The 18,633-nt window shown below is 39.7% G+C and overlaps 1 protein-coding gene across 1 annotated transcript in view; it reads right to left on the bottom strand.

The window, feature by feature from the left end:
* Positions 1-18,633, bottom strand: part of tmem104 (transmembrane protein 104) — a 54,571-nt gene that overhangs the window by 22,195 nt on the left and 13,743 nt on the right. Inside the window, exons 7-8 of the mRNA XM_061089648.1 lie at positions 14,731-14,830; positions 12,386-12,482 (exon numbers count right to left, since the gene is read on the bottom strand). Coding sequence (XP_060945631.1) covers positions 12,386-12,482; positions 14,731-14,830 — 197 coding nt within the window. The remainder of the gene's footprint in view (positions 1-12,385; positions 12,483-14,730; positions 14,831-18,633) is intronic.

Below are 18,633 nucleotides of genomic sequence, written 5' to 3'. Positions count from 1 at the left end.
ATCATATGTCAAATAAAAAATGTATCTTTGATAGTCGATATTCTTGCTGGTTTCTGCTTATCAAAAATGTAATTATATGTTTTATCTAATTGTAAACTAAAGATCTCACCATGCAGACTCGAAGTGTAATTAATTTTAATAAATAACTGAGTGAGTGCACTTTGGCAAAGAGCGCATAGCCACCATGATTCCTGAATGAATCATATGTCAACCGACTAAGAAAATGAGCAATGATAATCCATATTTCTCGGTTTCCCAGCTCCACTCACAACTAAAGATCCTTACACATGTAATTTAAACCTTTGGGCATGAAATTACTGGGGGGGGGGTGATTAAACAATTAATCAATAAATGAATCAAATTAAAGTCATTATTTGCCATCTAACAGATTGTCAGAGCCTCATGGATGAAAATAAAGGAACAAAGCAACAGAACTTGACAGCAAATTAGTCATTCAAGATATTTAATGAGAATAAGTTAATTTGTAGATGCAGTTAATGAAAGGATCCAGACATTAAATGTCTTCTACATAATAATAATCAGTGAGAATGATGCTGTGCATAAAACCAGGAACTGAGGGTGAAATTGCAGCAGATTCAGGTAAAGCAAGAAAGTCAGCTGTGAAATTAAATCCACAACAATAATAACAACCGAGTAAGACATTAAGAAAGGAGAGGTCAACCTAAATGTGACTGACAAAGTCTGGAGAGATTTGTTCAATTAAATTGTGTACTTTCTGTCTGCAGTGTCTGTGTCGGGCGTTTTACAAATGTAAAAGTGTTGACAGAGCATCAAAATGAGTGACGAGTGTTGGCCCGGCAACAAGGACAACTCTATTTTGCTGACTCAGTGTCCACAAGAAAAAAAAAACATCACTTCAATCTCTACAGGACCGTGTGCGCTCCTACAGCTGATGAGTAGAGGAGACTTGTCAGAATCTAAAACTAAAACTACTAATAAATACAATTAATGAATGGCAGATTTAGGGTCACTTTAATGTTGATATCTGTGTTTGTGTGTGAGTGTACATTTTTTTATGTTTCATGAAAAAGGCCTAAAGACGGAATGTAACAGTGCTTATCTGCTGCCAACAGAAGACTCTCAGTCCATCTCTCATTTTACTGTCTCTGTCGGCTGCTCACGTCCTGCTGGGTCTTTTGGTCAAGCTACAGAAATTCCACTTCCTCAAAGACATACACACAAAACAAACTTACCCACACCAAAACACACACTCACACAGACGCACATACACCAATAAACAATGCAGGTTTCGGGAAGTAGTGAACCAGACTTTGGATGACCCGTCAGCCGGATTCATAACACCGGACATTCTTTCAGCCTGTTTGTTCAAGTAAAGGCCTGATATCTTTTTGTATAATAACCTAATAACAGATAAATCGAAATCAAAAATGTAATCAAGCTGCACCGAATTAAATGTCTGGTTTTGTAAATCAAGACCCATGAACCCACAATGTTAAAGAAAGTGAAACAAAGGATCCAGCCTCTCTATAGAATCCTTTAAAAAAGTTAATGAGTTCTTCTTTGGCTACTACCTGACCCTTCCACCAAGTTCCAAGTTTCAAGAAAATTGCATAATCCTGCTAACAAACAACTATGAAAAGTTACTTACTTTTTCTAGGGTGTGAGCCAAATAAATATTAATGCTATTCATAATTATTAACTGTATCCTGGGTCTTCATGATGCTACTTAGATTGGAGGAAAAAGGAAAGAATCTGGACGAAAATAAGTTTGAGAGTTCTGCTGAAACAGAAACGCTATTTTAGAGGTAACTTCCAAATACTCAGGACTTGAGCTGTTTGGGGGGGGAAACGGAGGCTGCACTAATGCTGTAAGCAGCAGCTGATTTGCATTAATAACACAACACTAAAATGTGTGTGTCTTAGTTCACGTTTAAGGAACCTGTTACTGTGCATTTTGGAGGGTGCGAACAGACCCATCACCATCAGAATACTTACAAAGAAGCTTATGGTGTCATTAAAAGGTATCGAAAGGTCTATATTATATATAGAGAGGTAAAAATAATTTATACATAGATAGCTAAGCAGGCAACTTTACAGCTGCACAATCTGTGGAGTCTGCAAGAACCAAAGAGAAAGAGTCGAAGAACAAGCTGAAGGAGATGAGGGAGAAAATGAATAAAGGAGGAGGAAATAATTTCCTTGAATGCACTTATGCTGCTCCAGAAGGTTGAGACCCAAAAGGTCTATCAGGAGTGGAAGTTTCAATTTGAAGGACAGCTGTGAGGAGAAACTGAGCCACAGCATCCAAGCCAAGATAAAGGAAGAGTTCACACTCGTGATCAGGCAAAACATTGCATATAAACATATAAATAAAGGCATTTTCATACAGTTTTGCACTTTGATTCCGGATGATGGTTGAAATACAATCTCAATGATGATCTTTAAATATCCTGGACATTATTCCTATCATTTATTTTTACTATTCTCACTAGAAAATGAACTGCAGTGGCATTTTTGCAGAGATACGTATGGTCAATGTTTTCTGCATGCACATTTATTTATTTTTTTAAACGCATTTAGATCTGAAAAAGGCCTAATGCTTAGCGAAGTGGCTTGAATTATTATCTGTAAATCTAGATATTTAGGACAAAGTACATCCATTGAACTGCAGGAACATGTAAAATGACTGCAGAAAAAAAAAAGATTCATAAATATATTACTGTTGGTGAAAGTGAAACTTATCCAACACTGCAGCCTATATTGTTAACTAAGTGTGTGGCCCCAGAGACGCCTCTACAGGATTTAAGATAGGATGATAATGAGGCAGAGGTGAAGGAGGAATAACGCCAGGCCAGATATGTTTAAATACATCCATAAATACATGGATATTATTCTATATTTATGGATAAATACACCCATAAATATGCAACAGTAAATGGAGCTGAGAATACATTTTGGGGGACATCTCTGACTCAGGGCCACCAGGCTAAAAAATAATGCTGTTTAAGGACTTCGGATAATATCACTGACCAAGAGTCTGGGAAGATTAAATGTGTGACATTCATCTTTGGACGAGAGAGCCTAGCTGATGGGAAAAATATGGAGCAGGGACGCCTTTATTTCACTGCAGTGCCACTAAATCACACAGGCTCATCACTGTCAACCAAGGACCGCTTCAATATGCAAGCACAAGTAATGAGTCGGCCGGACTGTTTGCGGCAGAACTCGCGTGTAAAAGTTAATCACACACTGGTCATCTGCAGTGTGATTTAGCCGGTGATTAGGATGTTCCACTTGCATGGTTTTAATAATGACAAAAAGTCGTTGTGCGCAAAGCTCTCACCTTCCATCAGCAGAGTCACATTTACCACAGATCTTGTTTACATGATCAGAATGAAAATGCAGCGATAACTCAGAAAAACTAAAACTATGAGCGCACAGCATCTTTGCGGAAATTAATATTGATTTATGTGTTGTACCCCATTGAGGCAATGCTAAGTTTTCTATATTGTAATAATATCATTTCATTGAGAAATGAATGTAGGACATCCAAAGGCTACCATATTGTAATTTAAGATTCTACCTAAGCTTTAGGTCCTGTCTCTGCTCAGGAGGCAGAGACACATTTTTGAACAATGCATAATGTAATTTACTGATTTCATGATGTCACTGATCATATGGAATAATTTTCTGATCAATCTACTAAATGATTTCTATTATCTGTGGGAAAACAATCAAAAATGTGTTTTTCTGAAATGTTTTAGTTTGTAGTTAATCATCTGGAGATAAACTCCATAGTAATATTCCCAGCTAGTTGGGAAAAAAATTGCAGAATGTGAATTTTTTTGTCCCTGACATCAGTGTCTGAATCTGTCCCCCTAATTCCATATCTTTCAGGCTCTTAACCCTTCTCGCACAGCTATGTCAGCATGTAGTTAAAACTCAGTTTCTCTCACATCTGCACAGCTGGTTAATCCCTGAATGAAGCGGGAGTGAATATCAGATTGTCAGTTTTAGACATTTACATAAAACGCTTGTGGTTCTATGACAGTGGAACGAGCTTCCAGAGCAGAGACTGTAAACGTATAAAACTGAGCGTAGACTGTCTAGAAGTGAAGCCAATATGGAAGTGCCTGTAACCTTTTGTGTGGAATCGCCGGCAAAGTGCCACTCCACTGGTTTTAAAAGAAGTGAGTTTCTATAGATGTCAATGGGAAAATGAACCTACTAAGGAGTTTATGGTCTCAATCTCTAGCTTCAAGTAATCTTCAATACAGCATAATCATTTTGGTAATCATTATTTTGCAATTTAGAGTCAAAAAGACAATAGAGCACCTATTACTTTTCAAAAGGAACTAACAGTCACCTGTCAGAGTAAACACAGATGGGCGTCTACTTATTGCAGACTTAATGACTTTGAACAAGTTCCTATTTCAGAGACATTTGCCTGATTAAAAACCATTATACGCAGTTCTGCTCTTCCAAAAAAGGAGACCATTACACGCCCACCATGGTAAAAATAACGAGCAACGGCACGTGGCGAAGATTTATGACAGGCTGGGGACATATCTGGGGAGGAAATGAGAAACGATAATTTGCCTGCGGTATAATAGGACAAAGGCTATTTCACACCGCCCATCATCACCCCAACTATTGTAAAAGACAAGGGAGAAGCTTTCCTCCCTATTTAAACAGGTGATAAACCCTATGAAAGAATAAAGGAACAAATCACACAGAATAAGAAGAATTTTATAAATGAAAATCAGTGGATATTTCATTCTCAACTTTAGAGAAGGGCACAGTGGATAAGTGGACGACACCTGAGCAGCTGTTCTGAACACAACATGACGCCGGACACAAAATTAGCTCAAGGTAACTCAGGGACTCGATGGGGGCGGCTATTGTTAACCTGCCTGCGTCTTAAGAGTGGTCATGATCTGCAGCACATTTCATGAAAATCACGTTCATTAGTCCTCAGCATGTGAGACCATTACGATGCTGTGACACGTCCTTGTACGCGATAATCAGCTTTACACACCTTGCGGGCGACATGTAGATTTGTCTCCCCTCCGTGCCCCCTCATTCCAAAAAAAGAAAGAGAAATCACAGTGGGAGGACCTTGTTAAAGCAGTGAAGGAGCAACTGAAGGAAATTTAACTATCTCACCATCCAAGGAGAAATGTGCACAAACAACTGTCACATGCAAACAAAGGTTAAGTATGGCGGGAATACAGAAGCCCAACTATTTAAAAGGAGACATATGATGTTTTGGTCTTCTAGTGTGTCATACAAGCTGTTTTGTGAATGTTAAGAGTCCTGCGAAGTTAAAAAACCCATACATACATATCACAAACACACACGATGCCCTTGAACATCAAAACATCTGATAAGATTTTTGTTGGGGGAAAATCTGTATTGCTGATTATTAAAACCATGATGTACGAGTCTACAGTACACATTATGTAGTATAAACTCCTCATAATGAATCATTCACTTTATCATGCTCCAGCACAATGGGCTGAATAACTAGCAAAATCTAATTGAAAAAAGGTGGTCAGTTATTTCGGTATGACCGGTGCGTCTCCTTGACGACTTCCCCTTCTCACCAGTACACCAGTCAGTTCAGTAGCATCTCCTAGCCGTCCTGATGCACCACTCAGATTGGGCATCCTGCTGTTGAGTGGAGCGGACTCCGCACAGCATAGCCCCCCCCCACCCCCACCCTTGTGGTATCACAGCTCAAACACTCCTTCCTGCTGAGATAATCTCTATTAAACCATCTGGGAAAGTCACTGCCCCTTGACTGTAGCATATACCCTCCTCTCTATACACACCAAATATGAGTGCTCAGCCATGTGTGTTTTGTTTCTGTGGGATGAAAACGCGGCCTAACCTTCTCGTAAGTACATGTCATCAAGTCAGTAAAGTTAATCCAATATTTGTGTTTAAATGAAAAGAGCTAAGTCAAATAAGTTTATGTTTCTTAAGAGATTAAGGACATATAATGTTCTTTTTGGTAAATTAATTTTCTTTTAAAAATGTGGTTTTATATAATTAATGCCACTTTAACTTTATATTTCCATTGTTTTTTTCATAATTTCTATCGGTAATAAATGCTGGTTTATTACTAAGATCTGAGAACCCTGCAAAATCCTAAGAGCTGGACATACACTGCACAATTTGAGCCTGGTTTCTAAGACACAAGAAAAATAACACTTCTGCTTAGTCTTGCATCATTTGCCAATCCTCCTGACTGGCCATAGGGCAGTCGGATGAATTTCTGACATGTCAGGCTCTCACACAGTTGAAGCATAAACCAGTGTCAATTTTCCCAAACTCTGTCTTTCTTTCTCACTGTCCCTGCACAAAATGGAAAAAAATACACAGAGAAAGAGACAGCGGGACATGGCGACAAGCAAAACATGGAGGCCAGCCCGGTCAGACTGTGGTAACAGCACAACTGCTTGTTTTGACACACAGTGTGGCTCATATAGCCAAAGCAGCGTGTTTCACCCTTGTTTGCATTGTGAAAGCAAACTTCGACTATTTCTCCAGATTTGGAGGGTCCAGCAGGTACAGACAGGGTGAGCACTGTGGCTTGAAAATTGGACAGTGAAGTGTGAGCACACAATCGCCAACTTCAATCGCAGACGATTTAATCGTACAGTGAGAGGTGGAAAGGACATTGTAAAGCTGCACAGAGTATGAGCAGCTTTAAACAAAGTCCAATTGGACATGAAACAGACACAGTCAAGAGGAGCAGTGAGTAACAGGGTAAAACAATGCAGTAAAAAGATGGCGTCCCTAGGGAACAGACTTCTTCTTGGGAATAAATCTTTATCAGTTAGTTGATGAACCAATCAGCTCTGGATGAGTAAAGTGGCAGGATGAGTCATTTATGTGCTTAAAAATTAACTAAACTTTGACAAATGAGACATACATCGGCAGACATGCAATTCAAACATCGGCATGGATATAAGATGCAAAAAATGCAGCGTTCGTGTGTGATCGCATGTACTGCATTGATTTTGCATTACCTCCTACTTACTGGGAGAACAATAAATCAGCCATTTAAATTGTCCTAGCAGGGTGGAGTGCACCAACCGCTGCTTGGTTAGCCACTGTGACGAAGCCCCTGCAGTGAAATTCTAAAAGAAAACTTAGCAGGGGACAATCAAGGACAGAGAAGTTTAATTGAGGTCTCGGGACTCTCTGCTGGAGCTGAACAAAGACCCAGAAAGGCTCCTCTGTTGCGCAGCCCCTTAATCTTTTCAATCAGAGTTGTGTAAAGGGCCAGGATCAACACTGAGGGCTCCGTTATGCAATGGCCTCAGTCATCTCTCATTTTCACACCCCCAAAGCCAACAAATATCATAGATATTGAAAGAAAAGCCCACAGCTGTCCACTCCAGCAGCGAACAAGAGAATCAATCAGCAGCAGAGAAAACCACGGTCAATTGATCTTCTTAAGAGCTTTTAGAAGCTCGGAAGGAGAAAATGGCTGGCGTGAGCGTGTCCATGGCTGATAGTGCTGCTGTGTAAAGTCAATACAGATTAAGTCAAAGATCTGACCTGATGAAATATCAACTGGGCTGCCTCGAGACTTATTACCATGAAGTTATTAGTCCGTCTTGATGTGAATTCAGCACAGAGGTCTTTATAGAAATGACGACACCATCTATAATGAGAGCGTGATGTGCATTTTAGTGTGAACCTCCCTCCGTGGTGACTTATGGCCTCTGAAGGATGAGAAAAAGTCAACATGACGGAACTGGGTAGATTGCTGTTGACATCAGAAGCAGAGGGCAGCTTATATAGTTTGAGGAAAGCGCACATTTATTCCAGTTTCCCTGTCGTCCGTGCATCAGTGTCAAGAGTGACACTCAGTTGATGTGACTGACACATGATGCTTGAGGTGTGGAGCTTAAAAAAAAGCCAGATGCCTGAAGACACAAAAAACCCACTTGAAATAAACATTAAAGTTAGAAACAGGGGTCCAATGAAAATGAAACAAACTCTCAGGCTAAGAGACTGGGAGCGACAGGTTGGATAGAAACACTGGACTGATGAATACACACTGACATAATTAACAACAAACTGCAAATAGTTTCAAAACTCAAATTGGACTAAACTAGGATTAATGCTTAATGATATCCCCACTTATACTCAATGATGTAATGCTGTTGGTAAAGAACTACTGATACGTTCAGGGGCAGTAGCCACAACTAAGGATGCTTTCACATATACCTCGCTTTGTGCGGATTTTTGGACTTTTTATTTATTCCGAACTACAATAACAGGTGTGAAAGGTGCCCTGGACCCCAGTTCGGACCAATGGACCAACATTTAGTCAAACCACAAGAGGTGGAATCAGTCTGGATAGTTGGAACTTTTGCAGAAAGTCGAGACAGCCTTAAACAGTAAAAGAAGAAAAAGAAGAGGAAGCGTCTTCTCCTGCTTGCAGTCTTCACCTCCGACAATATATTGTCTGAACTATGCATCTGGTCCATTGGAGCTGGTTGGGAGAACTGCGCCAGAAGTTTGTGATGCTAGTAGTAAACCCATAGTGATATAACAGCAACCAAATTGACCGAATGAACCAGTTCATTCATTATCTCCATTCAAATATAAAGACTACTACCTGCCAAACTGGCAACACGCCGACGTCAGACGCACGCCCGTCTACAAACCACTCAATGTCAACTTTAGGAAGACACAGCCCAAAAAGCTGATGATGGGAGGATGTACATAGAGACTCTGTCTCTCCAAAGCGCTGTGACATCAGCCTCTCTTCTCTCTCTCTCTTCCTCCCTCCCTCAGCACCAATCACCCACAAAGGGATTAAAGCTCTTTATAGAAACACCATAATCGGGCTGCTCTTTAATCTCTCGACAATTTCTAAACTCTTAAAAATGTTACAGCTGTAGTAATGTCTCTACCATCACTCCCTGTGGTTCCCATGGACACAACCATGGCATCCATCAGTGTATATTAATTCACTCTACAGTACGGTGTATGCACAATGAGGTTCAGATTAAATTCATGAATTTTATGCTCAGTCTTATTGGACCGAAACGTAAAAATCAAACTCACAAAGGGGTTAAAATATTTTGCCTTAATTTGCTCTTATCATATTGTTAAAAATAAATATCTCTACTAAAAAGTAGCAAAACTCCATAAAAATTAATAAATCCTGGAGTCGTGAGCGTATCAGTTATAACTCTAGCTCTTTACTGCAGCTTCACATTCACAGTCAAATTGAATCAAAGCCTGCAACACAAAATCTTGGCTTATGCTTTGGATGATGATGTTTATGTCTGTGTCAATGGCTCCTACTTTGTATTCAAAAGGTTTTTATTCTAGGTCTAAATTAAGTTCCGGGGAAAAAGTCTCTGCTTTGGTTGTGGTACTTTACCAAAGTACAGAATATTTAGGGGTTAAGTACACCAGTGTTTTATTTCAGCTGGTCAATCTCTGCAATAGCTCCAGAAGAACAATTACCTTGAATTGAATATTTAATGTTATATATATGTTCTGCTACAAGTCTCTGTCTCTTAAACAGGAAGAGTAATTTGAATCTCCACCATGCTTACTGTTGTTCTAGTGTGGCTTGATTTAATTCCTGTTGTGTAGTCTTCTGCATTACCGCCTCCCCTGTGTGTGGAAACACAGGAATACAGGGAACCTTTTAGAATTTTTTTTAAAGGTACCTTGGACTAAAAGTTTCTGGTACTTTTGGTGTAAATGTGGCTTAAGAATGATCTGCACCTCTGTGGGTCTTTTGAAACAACAATACACACAGTCAATGATACTGAAAATGTATCTCCTAGTTCCTCATAAATCCCTCTGTGAGTCATTCAGGAGGGATGGATCAGGAGGACACAAGACAAATCTCACTTCAGAGGAACTGTTATTAAAAAAAGGTTGTAATTGCACACCTTCCAAAAACCAATAAAGGTCATCATAGAAATCAGTTTTTTTCTGCTTCCAATTTTGTGCATGGCCGCTCTGAATGACCCTCAGAAACTTTGCATCTCAAGAAGAGCTGAGTGAAAAATGGTGGGTTAAAGAAAGGGATGACACTGTGGAAGAAGGGCGCAGTTTAAACCTGGGCGAGAATACAAAAGGAGCCCAGGTGGATCCTGGTTGGACCAGGTTTTGATGGCTCTTTCCGTAGGGCAGAGCACAGCTGATGAGAAAGAGTCAATTATTTAGAGTCATCATTCAGAGTCTGGGCACCCTCTTTCAGGCCTGAAGCCACACACACATACACACAGATAGGTGAAGAGAGGACCCACTGAATGTTTGAACACAGCTCTGTGTTTTTTTAATTTATTTTTCAGTAAATGTCAACTAAGACGAAAATAAAATATAAGGACACCATGAAAATCTCGCACCGTCAAACAAAAAAATCTAAATATTAGTTATCCATCAGCATTTAAATAATGACATATTGCATCCAATGTTTAGGTCACAACAACTTTTTATATCTTCATCTTATAATTCTTTGTCATCATTTGTTTATATTTATTACGTTTAATCAAATCTTATCTTTAATCCGTCCAGTTCCTCCTCCCAGATTTGATTCTATCGTTGCACAAATTAATCTTTTTATCATGTGACTCCTGGTGCTTTTTTAATTTGCTGTTATTCTAAAGCACTTTGAGTCAACTACTGTTATTTTTAAATGAGGTATATATCAATAAATGTGAATTAACTTGACACATTTACAGACACTAGTTAATTGCTTTCTTTTTTTTCTGCAGCTTTATCTCCAACGTTGAAGACAAGACACAAACAGAGACCACTGCATTGTAAAATCTGGCAGCTAAATACAATATAAAGCAAATAAAATCTCCAATATAGTTCAGGAAATATAGAATCTTTTGCAGGAACTCTGTGTTTTCACCAAAGAGACTAGTAGCTAAATTAAGTTCCAGGGGAATATAAACCCCTAAAAAAGCTCCTCACACAGAGGTTTCAGATTTTTAAATTGGAGAAATTGTTTGACTGGCAATGGAGCGTTCTTTTATGGCCAAGAGTATCAGTATAATTGGAGAAAAAGGTCAGATCAGTGCATCCCCATTTGTCAGTGTTAAGTAGTAAAAATATTCTTCAGTCTAACAAATCTATTTCCCTCAGCGCTCATGATGAAACATGGGAAATTAGTCTGCAAAACTGCAAGTGTAAACAAACTGACCACAGCTTACAAATCAGCATTATTTCAGTTTGGTTACACACACCAAGAGGCTTATCCCATAGGAGGTAAAGAAGGGGAAAAGTTCATATTTTGGCTCATTCCGTTAAAAAGGATGGAGGGAGGAGAGAGACAGCGAGGGCAGGGAGGATGAGAAATTATAGGGGATCAGCACATCTATCACTGTCGCTGTGCAAAGTTACAGCTCCAGTGGAAATCACAGAGTTTGACTCGAGTCGGACTTCAAGGACACAAATGCTTCCTGCGGGGCTGCGAAGGTGGGTTGTCACTAAGAGGTCAGGAAATACTGTCAGAGCTGAATCTGAGAGAAATGCAGACAAGGCGAGGCATGTTACACCGTCTTCCGGAAAGTGTGTTGAGCATTGTTTGGGTCAAAAGAGTATTCCTATACACCATCCAGAAAACTTTTAGAGAGGAGAAACCATCTAAGAAAACAAGCTGTATTTGAATTGTTTACTACTTATGTTAAAACAGTTAAGGACATCTTCTTTATCTTTTCACCTGCAGCAATATGGGACCTACTGTATAGTACATGGAGAGCTACAAAGTATTTGTATCTTATCACAGACTGTGAATTAAGATAGACAATGTCTTCACTTCCTTCCACTATCAAGAAATGACTCCAAAATATCTCTCTAACTCGGCCTTCTTGCACCAATGACGTAATTTGGAGCCAAAGTTTTGCACAGGAGTAAGTAACAATGGCAAAGTAGGCAAACAATGAACTACATGGAAGTTAAATAAAGTAAAACATTTCTGGGTTCCTAATTATCTGCATCCACTCCATCCATGGTAGCTGCCCCACTTTTTTAAGTGCAATAAATACAAATAATAAAAAGAATTGTAAACAAAATAAATAGTGGTTTGCAGAGAAAATAAAAAACTGAAAACTGCAAAGAGTTAAATTTTTCCATTGTCTGACTCATGGAATGAATATAAATTAGATATAGCTCATAAAATCTGCTGCAGAGAGTTTTCATATAAAAAATGAAGACTGTCAAGTTAGCAATTAAATATGTGAAGTCTGGCATTTTAATGTTGTCTTAAAAGTTGAGCTCATTTTGACCAGTTGCTGTAACTGGAAAGAAGGAGGTGGGTTAAAGGTCAAGTGTCTTTTAGACTTACTGCATACGAAACTGAGGCAATGGGAAGTGAATGTTGCTGTGACAAGGAATCAGGACTTACCAGGAAGACCCTGTAGGCATCTTTCCTTGTGACGGAGCCCCAGCACGGGTCTGTGTCGTTGTACTTGACACCTCCAGCGCTGCACGAGTGGTTTCCACTGCACAGAAACAAGCACAAACAAACAGAGCTTAATGTTTCATCACTCTTTTCCCTTTTGAAACTGATGCACACACCAGATTTGTCCCTATTGCTCATTTGAGCCTTCTGTCTGAACTCTTATTACAGCTTGTCATGTCAAATTTCTGAGTATTATCACAAACAGGAGACAGATCCGCTGAAGGAAATGATGCTGCAGGTGATACAGGTCGGGAAAACGTAGAGGGTATGATTCAAAAGCAATCCCGAACCCAATCATTGCTGCGTGACAAAGTGGGGTGGTGCTGCCCATGCTACAAAGAAGTCTGCAGCTTGTGCCTTCAGGCGAACAAAACTCCTTCTGAAGTCTCAGTTACGTCTCACATTTATTCTTGCTGGAAGATGAGCGGGGGTTTGACCACGGTGGAGGAGAATTTAATACGATAAGACAGCATCAGTGTTGCCTTGCCAGAGGGCAGGATGAGGTACAACAGCTTTATTACAACAACAATTGTAAAAAGAGGGCAGAGTGACTTTTCTAACTACAAAATCACGCTGTCATTTTTTTTTTATTATAAATTAATACAGTAAAGCAGAAAATGAACTAAACTCTTTTTAATACTTGTGAAGGGTCAAACGATAAGAGTCTGTTTTCACTAGAATACATACGATTTACAAAGAGTTTTAGTTTTTGCAAAAGTTTGTGTTTAATTGTGATGCAGGTTCAGGTTGGGTGGACAACAAATGCTCGAATGTCTCGTGACATAAATAAAAAACACTTGAATTGTTTAGTCTGGTCCATGTACCATCCATTAGCACAGAGGAGGTGGGGTTTGTGATCTATACCCCAGCCAGCCACCAAGAGGCGATCAAGACGCTTTGGCTTCTCTTTTGGAAGCCGTCATGTCATCTTTATTTGAAGTCTAAGGACAAAATTTGGAAATACATCTATTTCTGTAATGAAAGCATGTGATGTTTAGTTTCAGTTTAGCAAAGCTGCTGTTTTTAATTATATTTATACGTCGTTATGAAATCTCATAATAATACTTTGATTAGCTCTGTGTTTCAAGAGCAGGAATTAAAAATTAGTGTTTATAACCTGTAATTATATCAGTATTTTAATTCATTTTCAGATGTTAATGACATCAGTTAGACATAAGTTCAGCTGCATCAAAACACAGACGAGACGATGAGAGAGAGCAGGAGAAACCAACAGCAGAATAATTCACAGCACTGATTAGATTTAATTCCAAAAACAACTTCAGTCTAGACAAGCATTTCAGCTTCGTATCAGAAAAGACAAACACACCTGTACCAAATATCGCATGACCATTCACATACAGTGGCCATGTTGAGAAACAATAAGCAGATTGTTCACCGTACAGGTGGCCACAGAGTTACAGAAATGCTATGAACAAGGAACAGCAATGGTGAGTATTACAAGCAGGGATTTATTTTCTTGGAGCAATGGTGAGGTGGCACGGTTACTGCCAGCAAGTGTAAGTAATGCTTTGCATTCACCGCTGGTGGTCAAGTCATGACTGATAACATCCAATCAAGGAGAGAACCTGGGGGTCTGCGTCTTTGTTTCTGTTTGTCCAGATTAAGAAGCAGACTCGAATTTATCGCGTCAAAACAGGGCCAGCTGAATTAACAAATTTCTCCAATTCAATTAGTGTGGACAGCAAGTTTATCAGTTACATCGAAGATATACATAGAAAGTATAATACTGTGTGTAAAAGCTGAAAGTTTTGAAACTGTCTGAAACTATAAAAAAAATCCCTGTCAGAAAGTTTAACTATCACCAACTAAAATAAATAATCTCCCTAGAAACAATTTTAAAGGGGGAACGGCTATTTCTGTGGTCCAGGCTCTGAAGGGTAGAGTCTGTAACTATATGAAATACTTTATTCTCACTCCGTCTGGCCAACAGACTTGCAATAAAAACGTTTCTGGAAGCAAGTCAAATGACTCAGACGTCGGGAGCACCAGTATGAGGTCAGCCGGCCTAAAGGCCCCGTCAGCAAAGCTTTATTGTCTCAATCCGGAGTTCAGAAGGTGAAAGTAGGGCACAGGAGCCAACAGGATGAAGAAGGATGTGACAAAATGGAGATAAGCAAATGTTCCAAATGTTCTTGAAGGAGAACATCTATAAATTCCATCCAAATATATACAGTATATAAATATATATATTATTATTATTATATTATAAATAAAATATAATTATATTTCACAATTAAACAGAGAACAGATGAGATAATTAGTCTTACCAGGCAACTTCCATTAGCGATATAGGCACAGCTGCGGCGTAGATGGCCAGGTCCCCGTATAGATAGACTATGATGCAGATGTAGAACATGTTGACACCGACTGAAAGACAAGAATGAAAAAGAAAAAGACATGATATATGATAAAGATATCTATATATACATAAAGTTATTATGACTGAATGAGGGATGTGTGCCAACTTCAACTTAAATCAAGGTTCATAAAGCAGGTTGACATTTACAAGGTTACAAAGACGTTTTTCATCTTTGACAGCCGTCCAAACCAGGGCCTTTGCAACAGCGTAGGCTAAGCAGAAAATTTACTGGCTCCCCGAGCTGAGAGGGGGCCCTTCAGAGAACAGCAGACTACATTAGTCCACAGCAATGTCAATTTTGTGAGAACCCCCTTGAGCCCCCCTCTGAAAATAGACCAGTGAACAGCCCCCAACTCTCAGAAGATTCTTGTTTACATGATCCTATTAAAATTGATCTTAAATAAAAACCATAACAGTTTGAACACAACTTTTGTAGCAGAAAGTCAAGGCCTCTGCCTTCTGCCCCTATTGCCTGGGGCCCCCAAAGTCTCTTGAAACCCTTCTGGTCTAAAGGCTTGGTCATGAAATGTGGCTGGTGCACCATGAATCCCTCCATCGCTTTTCTGGGACATCGTATTGGTCCAATGATAAGTATTATTAACATTAATTTTTTTTAAGTAATCACTGCATGAAGGAAATTTTACTCGTCGTTCACAGCTGTTTACCATCTGCACCCCCTCATCCACACACTCGACTGGCAGGCCCGGCTCAACTGCCTTTGCCAAGCCAAGATGGAAAGCTCTCGCAACCAGACATCATCACAAAACGCCAGACATCCATCAGGCTCTTGAATTCTCAGAAAAGGGGGGAGGGGTTCAATCGTCCAACCGGACCCCTCCGCTAATTCATTACTGACAAGGAAATTAGAGCAGTGAGTCCATTAAAAAGACATAAAAAGTGACAGATTTACAGCTTTTCAGGCTGCACTGATTCCTTTATGAATAAAGGGCTGGGGGGGCCTATCAAACAGTGGAAAACATACGGAACTGACAGCCTCATAAACAACCATTCATTTAGTTATTTAAAAAAAAGCTGTTAATAGATTCACAACAAAAAATCCACCATTAGAGACTGGAGGCCAGCAAATTAGCCGGTGCTTTAACTTGAGGTAAAACTAATGATTAGTTTTAAAATCAGCCAATCTAGAGAACGAGACTGGATTTATGGTCAGCACGCGGGTAAAAAGAGAATTGGGACGATTTAAAAGAAGACTAGATCACTTCAGAAAGAAGTCGAGTAAATGTTAAATGCGTAGCTCATCTTTATTTCATGTTTTTGCCAAATTCAAATATCTAAACTCAATGTATGTCACTCAGTTATTTGGAGGGCCACCAGACAGTTGTCCACCAAAACTATAACAATTAAACACAAACAGACTTACACAAAAGAAACTCTGTAGATCTTCTATCGGGGGAAAAACTAAACATTTTTCATTTAACCCTGAATAAGTATCTTAAAAAAATGTGTTTAATTTTGTGCTTCATTAAATTAATCCATAATAACAAAATTACAGTTGTGATTTTAGGTTTAATAAATCTGTGTTTTTATAGTGATTGGTGGTTGCATCTCTTAAGGTTGAGACAATGAGAATACACAAGTCCCTCCCTTCTCTGCCTCCCATTCCCGTGTGGCACAACATGGACGAGGCACATTAGTGTCTCAGTGGCAGATAGCAGGAACGGGACGTACTGTTCTCTGCTGGCAAGGCGAGAGCGCAGCGTGACCACAGGGATGCAGGCCTCCACAACGCTGTAACTAATATTTCTCGTTTAACCGAAGCTACAAGGACAAAATGCTGCAAATTGGGTCTTCACGTAGAACCCTGGTGTTTGGTGTGGCTGTGAAAATGCAAAACCATCCATCAACACTGACTGACAGTGGACGGGACAACCTGGCTGTGAGGAGCGGCAGGAAAAAGCTACTATTTAGTTAAGTGCACAACAGGGAAAGGCAGTTTTATTATCGTGTAAAGACTCAACGCCATTGATCTACTGCCACGATTGTACATTATATCATAGGAATAAGACAATATCTATGTAACTGTGATGTAAAGCGAGTCTTGTTTGGTGAGAAATTTCTTATTAGAACCATTCTCACATTTGAAGCTTCTGAAATTAGGAACTAAATGAATTTCACCTCATTTACATCCATCTTCTTATATTAAAATTCTGACTCTTGTGGGAATTTCAGAGTGTAAATCTGATGAACTGAGATTAAAAAATAAAATCTAAATTGAGCCTGTCCCAAAGGCGCCAACCTCATTAACAACTGGTCTCCAAAAACAAGTAAATAGGACAGTGCGGAATTGGAAATAGATAATTTAGGTCTACCTTGACAACAAAGCAAGTCTGTGTGACAGAGGAATCATTAGAGTGAATCTCTTCCGCTGTGAATTTCCTTTTTCACATCTAAGGATTACTTGGAAGGAGAATACAAATTCAGAACTTAGTCAGAGCCGGAGCACCACTGGTTTCTTTTTCTTCACGGTAGCCTGACTTTTGAGAGGTTTGACAAATTCAACACTGTTCATTTTTAACAAACATTTTGTTTTTTCTTCATCCACATCCTCATTTTCAGTTGCAGTAGGCCGCTCCAAGGTTCATGTTTTCACATAAGTGGTAATAATAATATGGTACTTCAAGTGACATACTGCATTGTGGCTTTAATCACATTCATGTTAGTTGCCATTTTTCAATTTGTCCGATTCTGAAAAAGACAACGTCCAAGTTCTTAGGTTTGCCTCCAAACTAGGGCTGAACGATTAATTGCATTTGCGATTTAATCGCGATATGATAAAACGCGATTTCCTAATCGCAACGTGCGCGACTATCACGTGCGAACGAGAGTAGCGTCCTCACCCGCAGCCAGAATGCCGCGGGACAACACAACTCCGCTTATCCAGAAGATAGTGAAGCATGCCTGCATCACCTACGTGGCGCAAACATAGAGCGAGCTCAACTCGCTGGTGATCGCGTTGCGGGCGGCGGACCTGAAAATCCCTCCCCGGAAAAGCAAGCCGAGCGCCGGCGCGGCGAGCCGAGGGCGGGGCTCCGGAGCCCCCCGGTCACCTACACGCACATCTGCGAGACGGAGGTGTTCAGCATGGGGGTGTTCCTGCTGAGGCCCGGCGACTCCGTACCGCTGCACGACCACCTGGACATGAACGGGATTCCCCAGGTCTTTACACCGCTCATGTCTGCTGTGTTGTGGCTCCACACACACCCTGTCTGTTACGTGTCTGTTCATTAACTTCAGGAAACTGTTCATACATGCAGTTGTACTGTTTGACTTTGTGGCCTGTGCATTTCTCCGTTTTTTATTTATAACTTTATTTACTTTGATTTTACAAAATATTTTCAAAGTATAGTAGAGGCAAATACTGTTTCAGTTGTGTGAAATGTTTCTGACTTGGGAGCAGTAAGACACCTATAATTTTAAATATTATTTAACACTAAATGTATCTAATATTGTGTTGGTCATATTTAAATCATTCATTCAATTTGTTGGGGGAAAAAAATTGGATCAAATAAAAAAATCTCATATTAAATCGCAATCGCAATATTGGGGAAAAAAATCGCAATTAGATTAGATTTCCCCAAATCGTTCAGCCCTACTCCAAACCTTTGATCGGTTTGATTATGTTTCCAACAGTAGAAATTAGAGAGTAGACTCGCTGTCAGACTCCACCCTCCGCTCCTCCATTTTTGTGTTATCACTGAAAACCATCGCATTTTGGTTGTTTTGTCTATATTGGCAATACCGATTCTTAGATCTTGAACAAGAGGAGAAATTAGCTTCCCTCTGATACATG

Source organism: Limanda limanda, chromosome 17 (genome assembly GCF_963576545.1).
Source record: "Limanda limanda chromosome 17, fLimLim1.1, whole genome shotgun sequence".
Lineage (NCBI taxonomy): Eukaryota > Metazoa > Chordata > Actinopteri > Pleuronectiformes > Pleuronectidae > Limanda > Limanda limanda.
The sequence above is the reverse complement of the archived record's forward strand: the minus strand, read 5'-3'. Positions and strand labels throughout refer to the sequence as shown.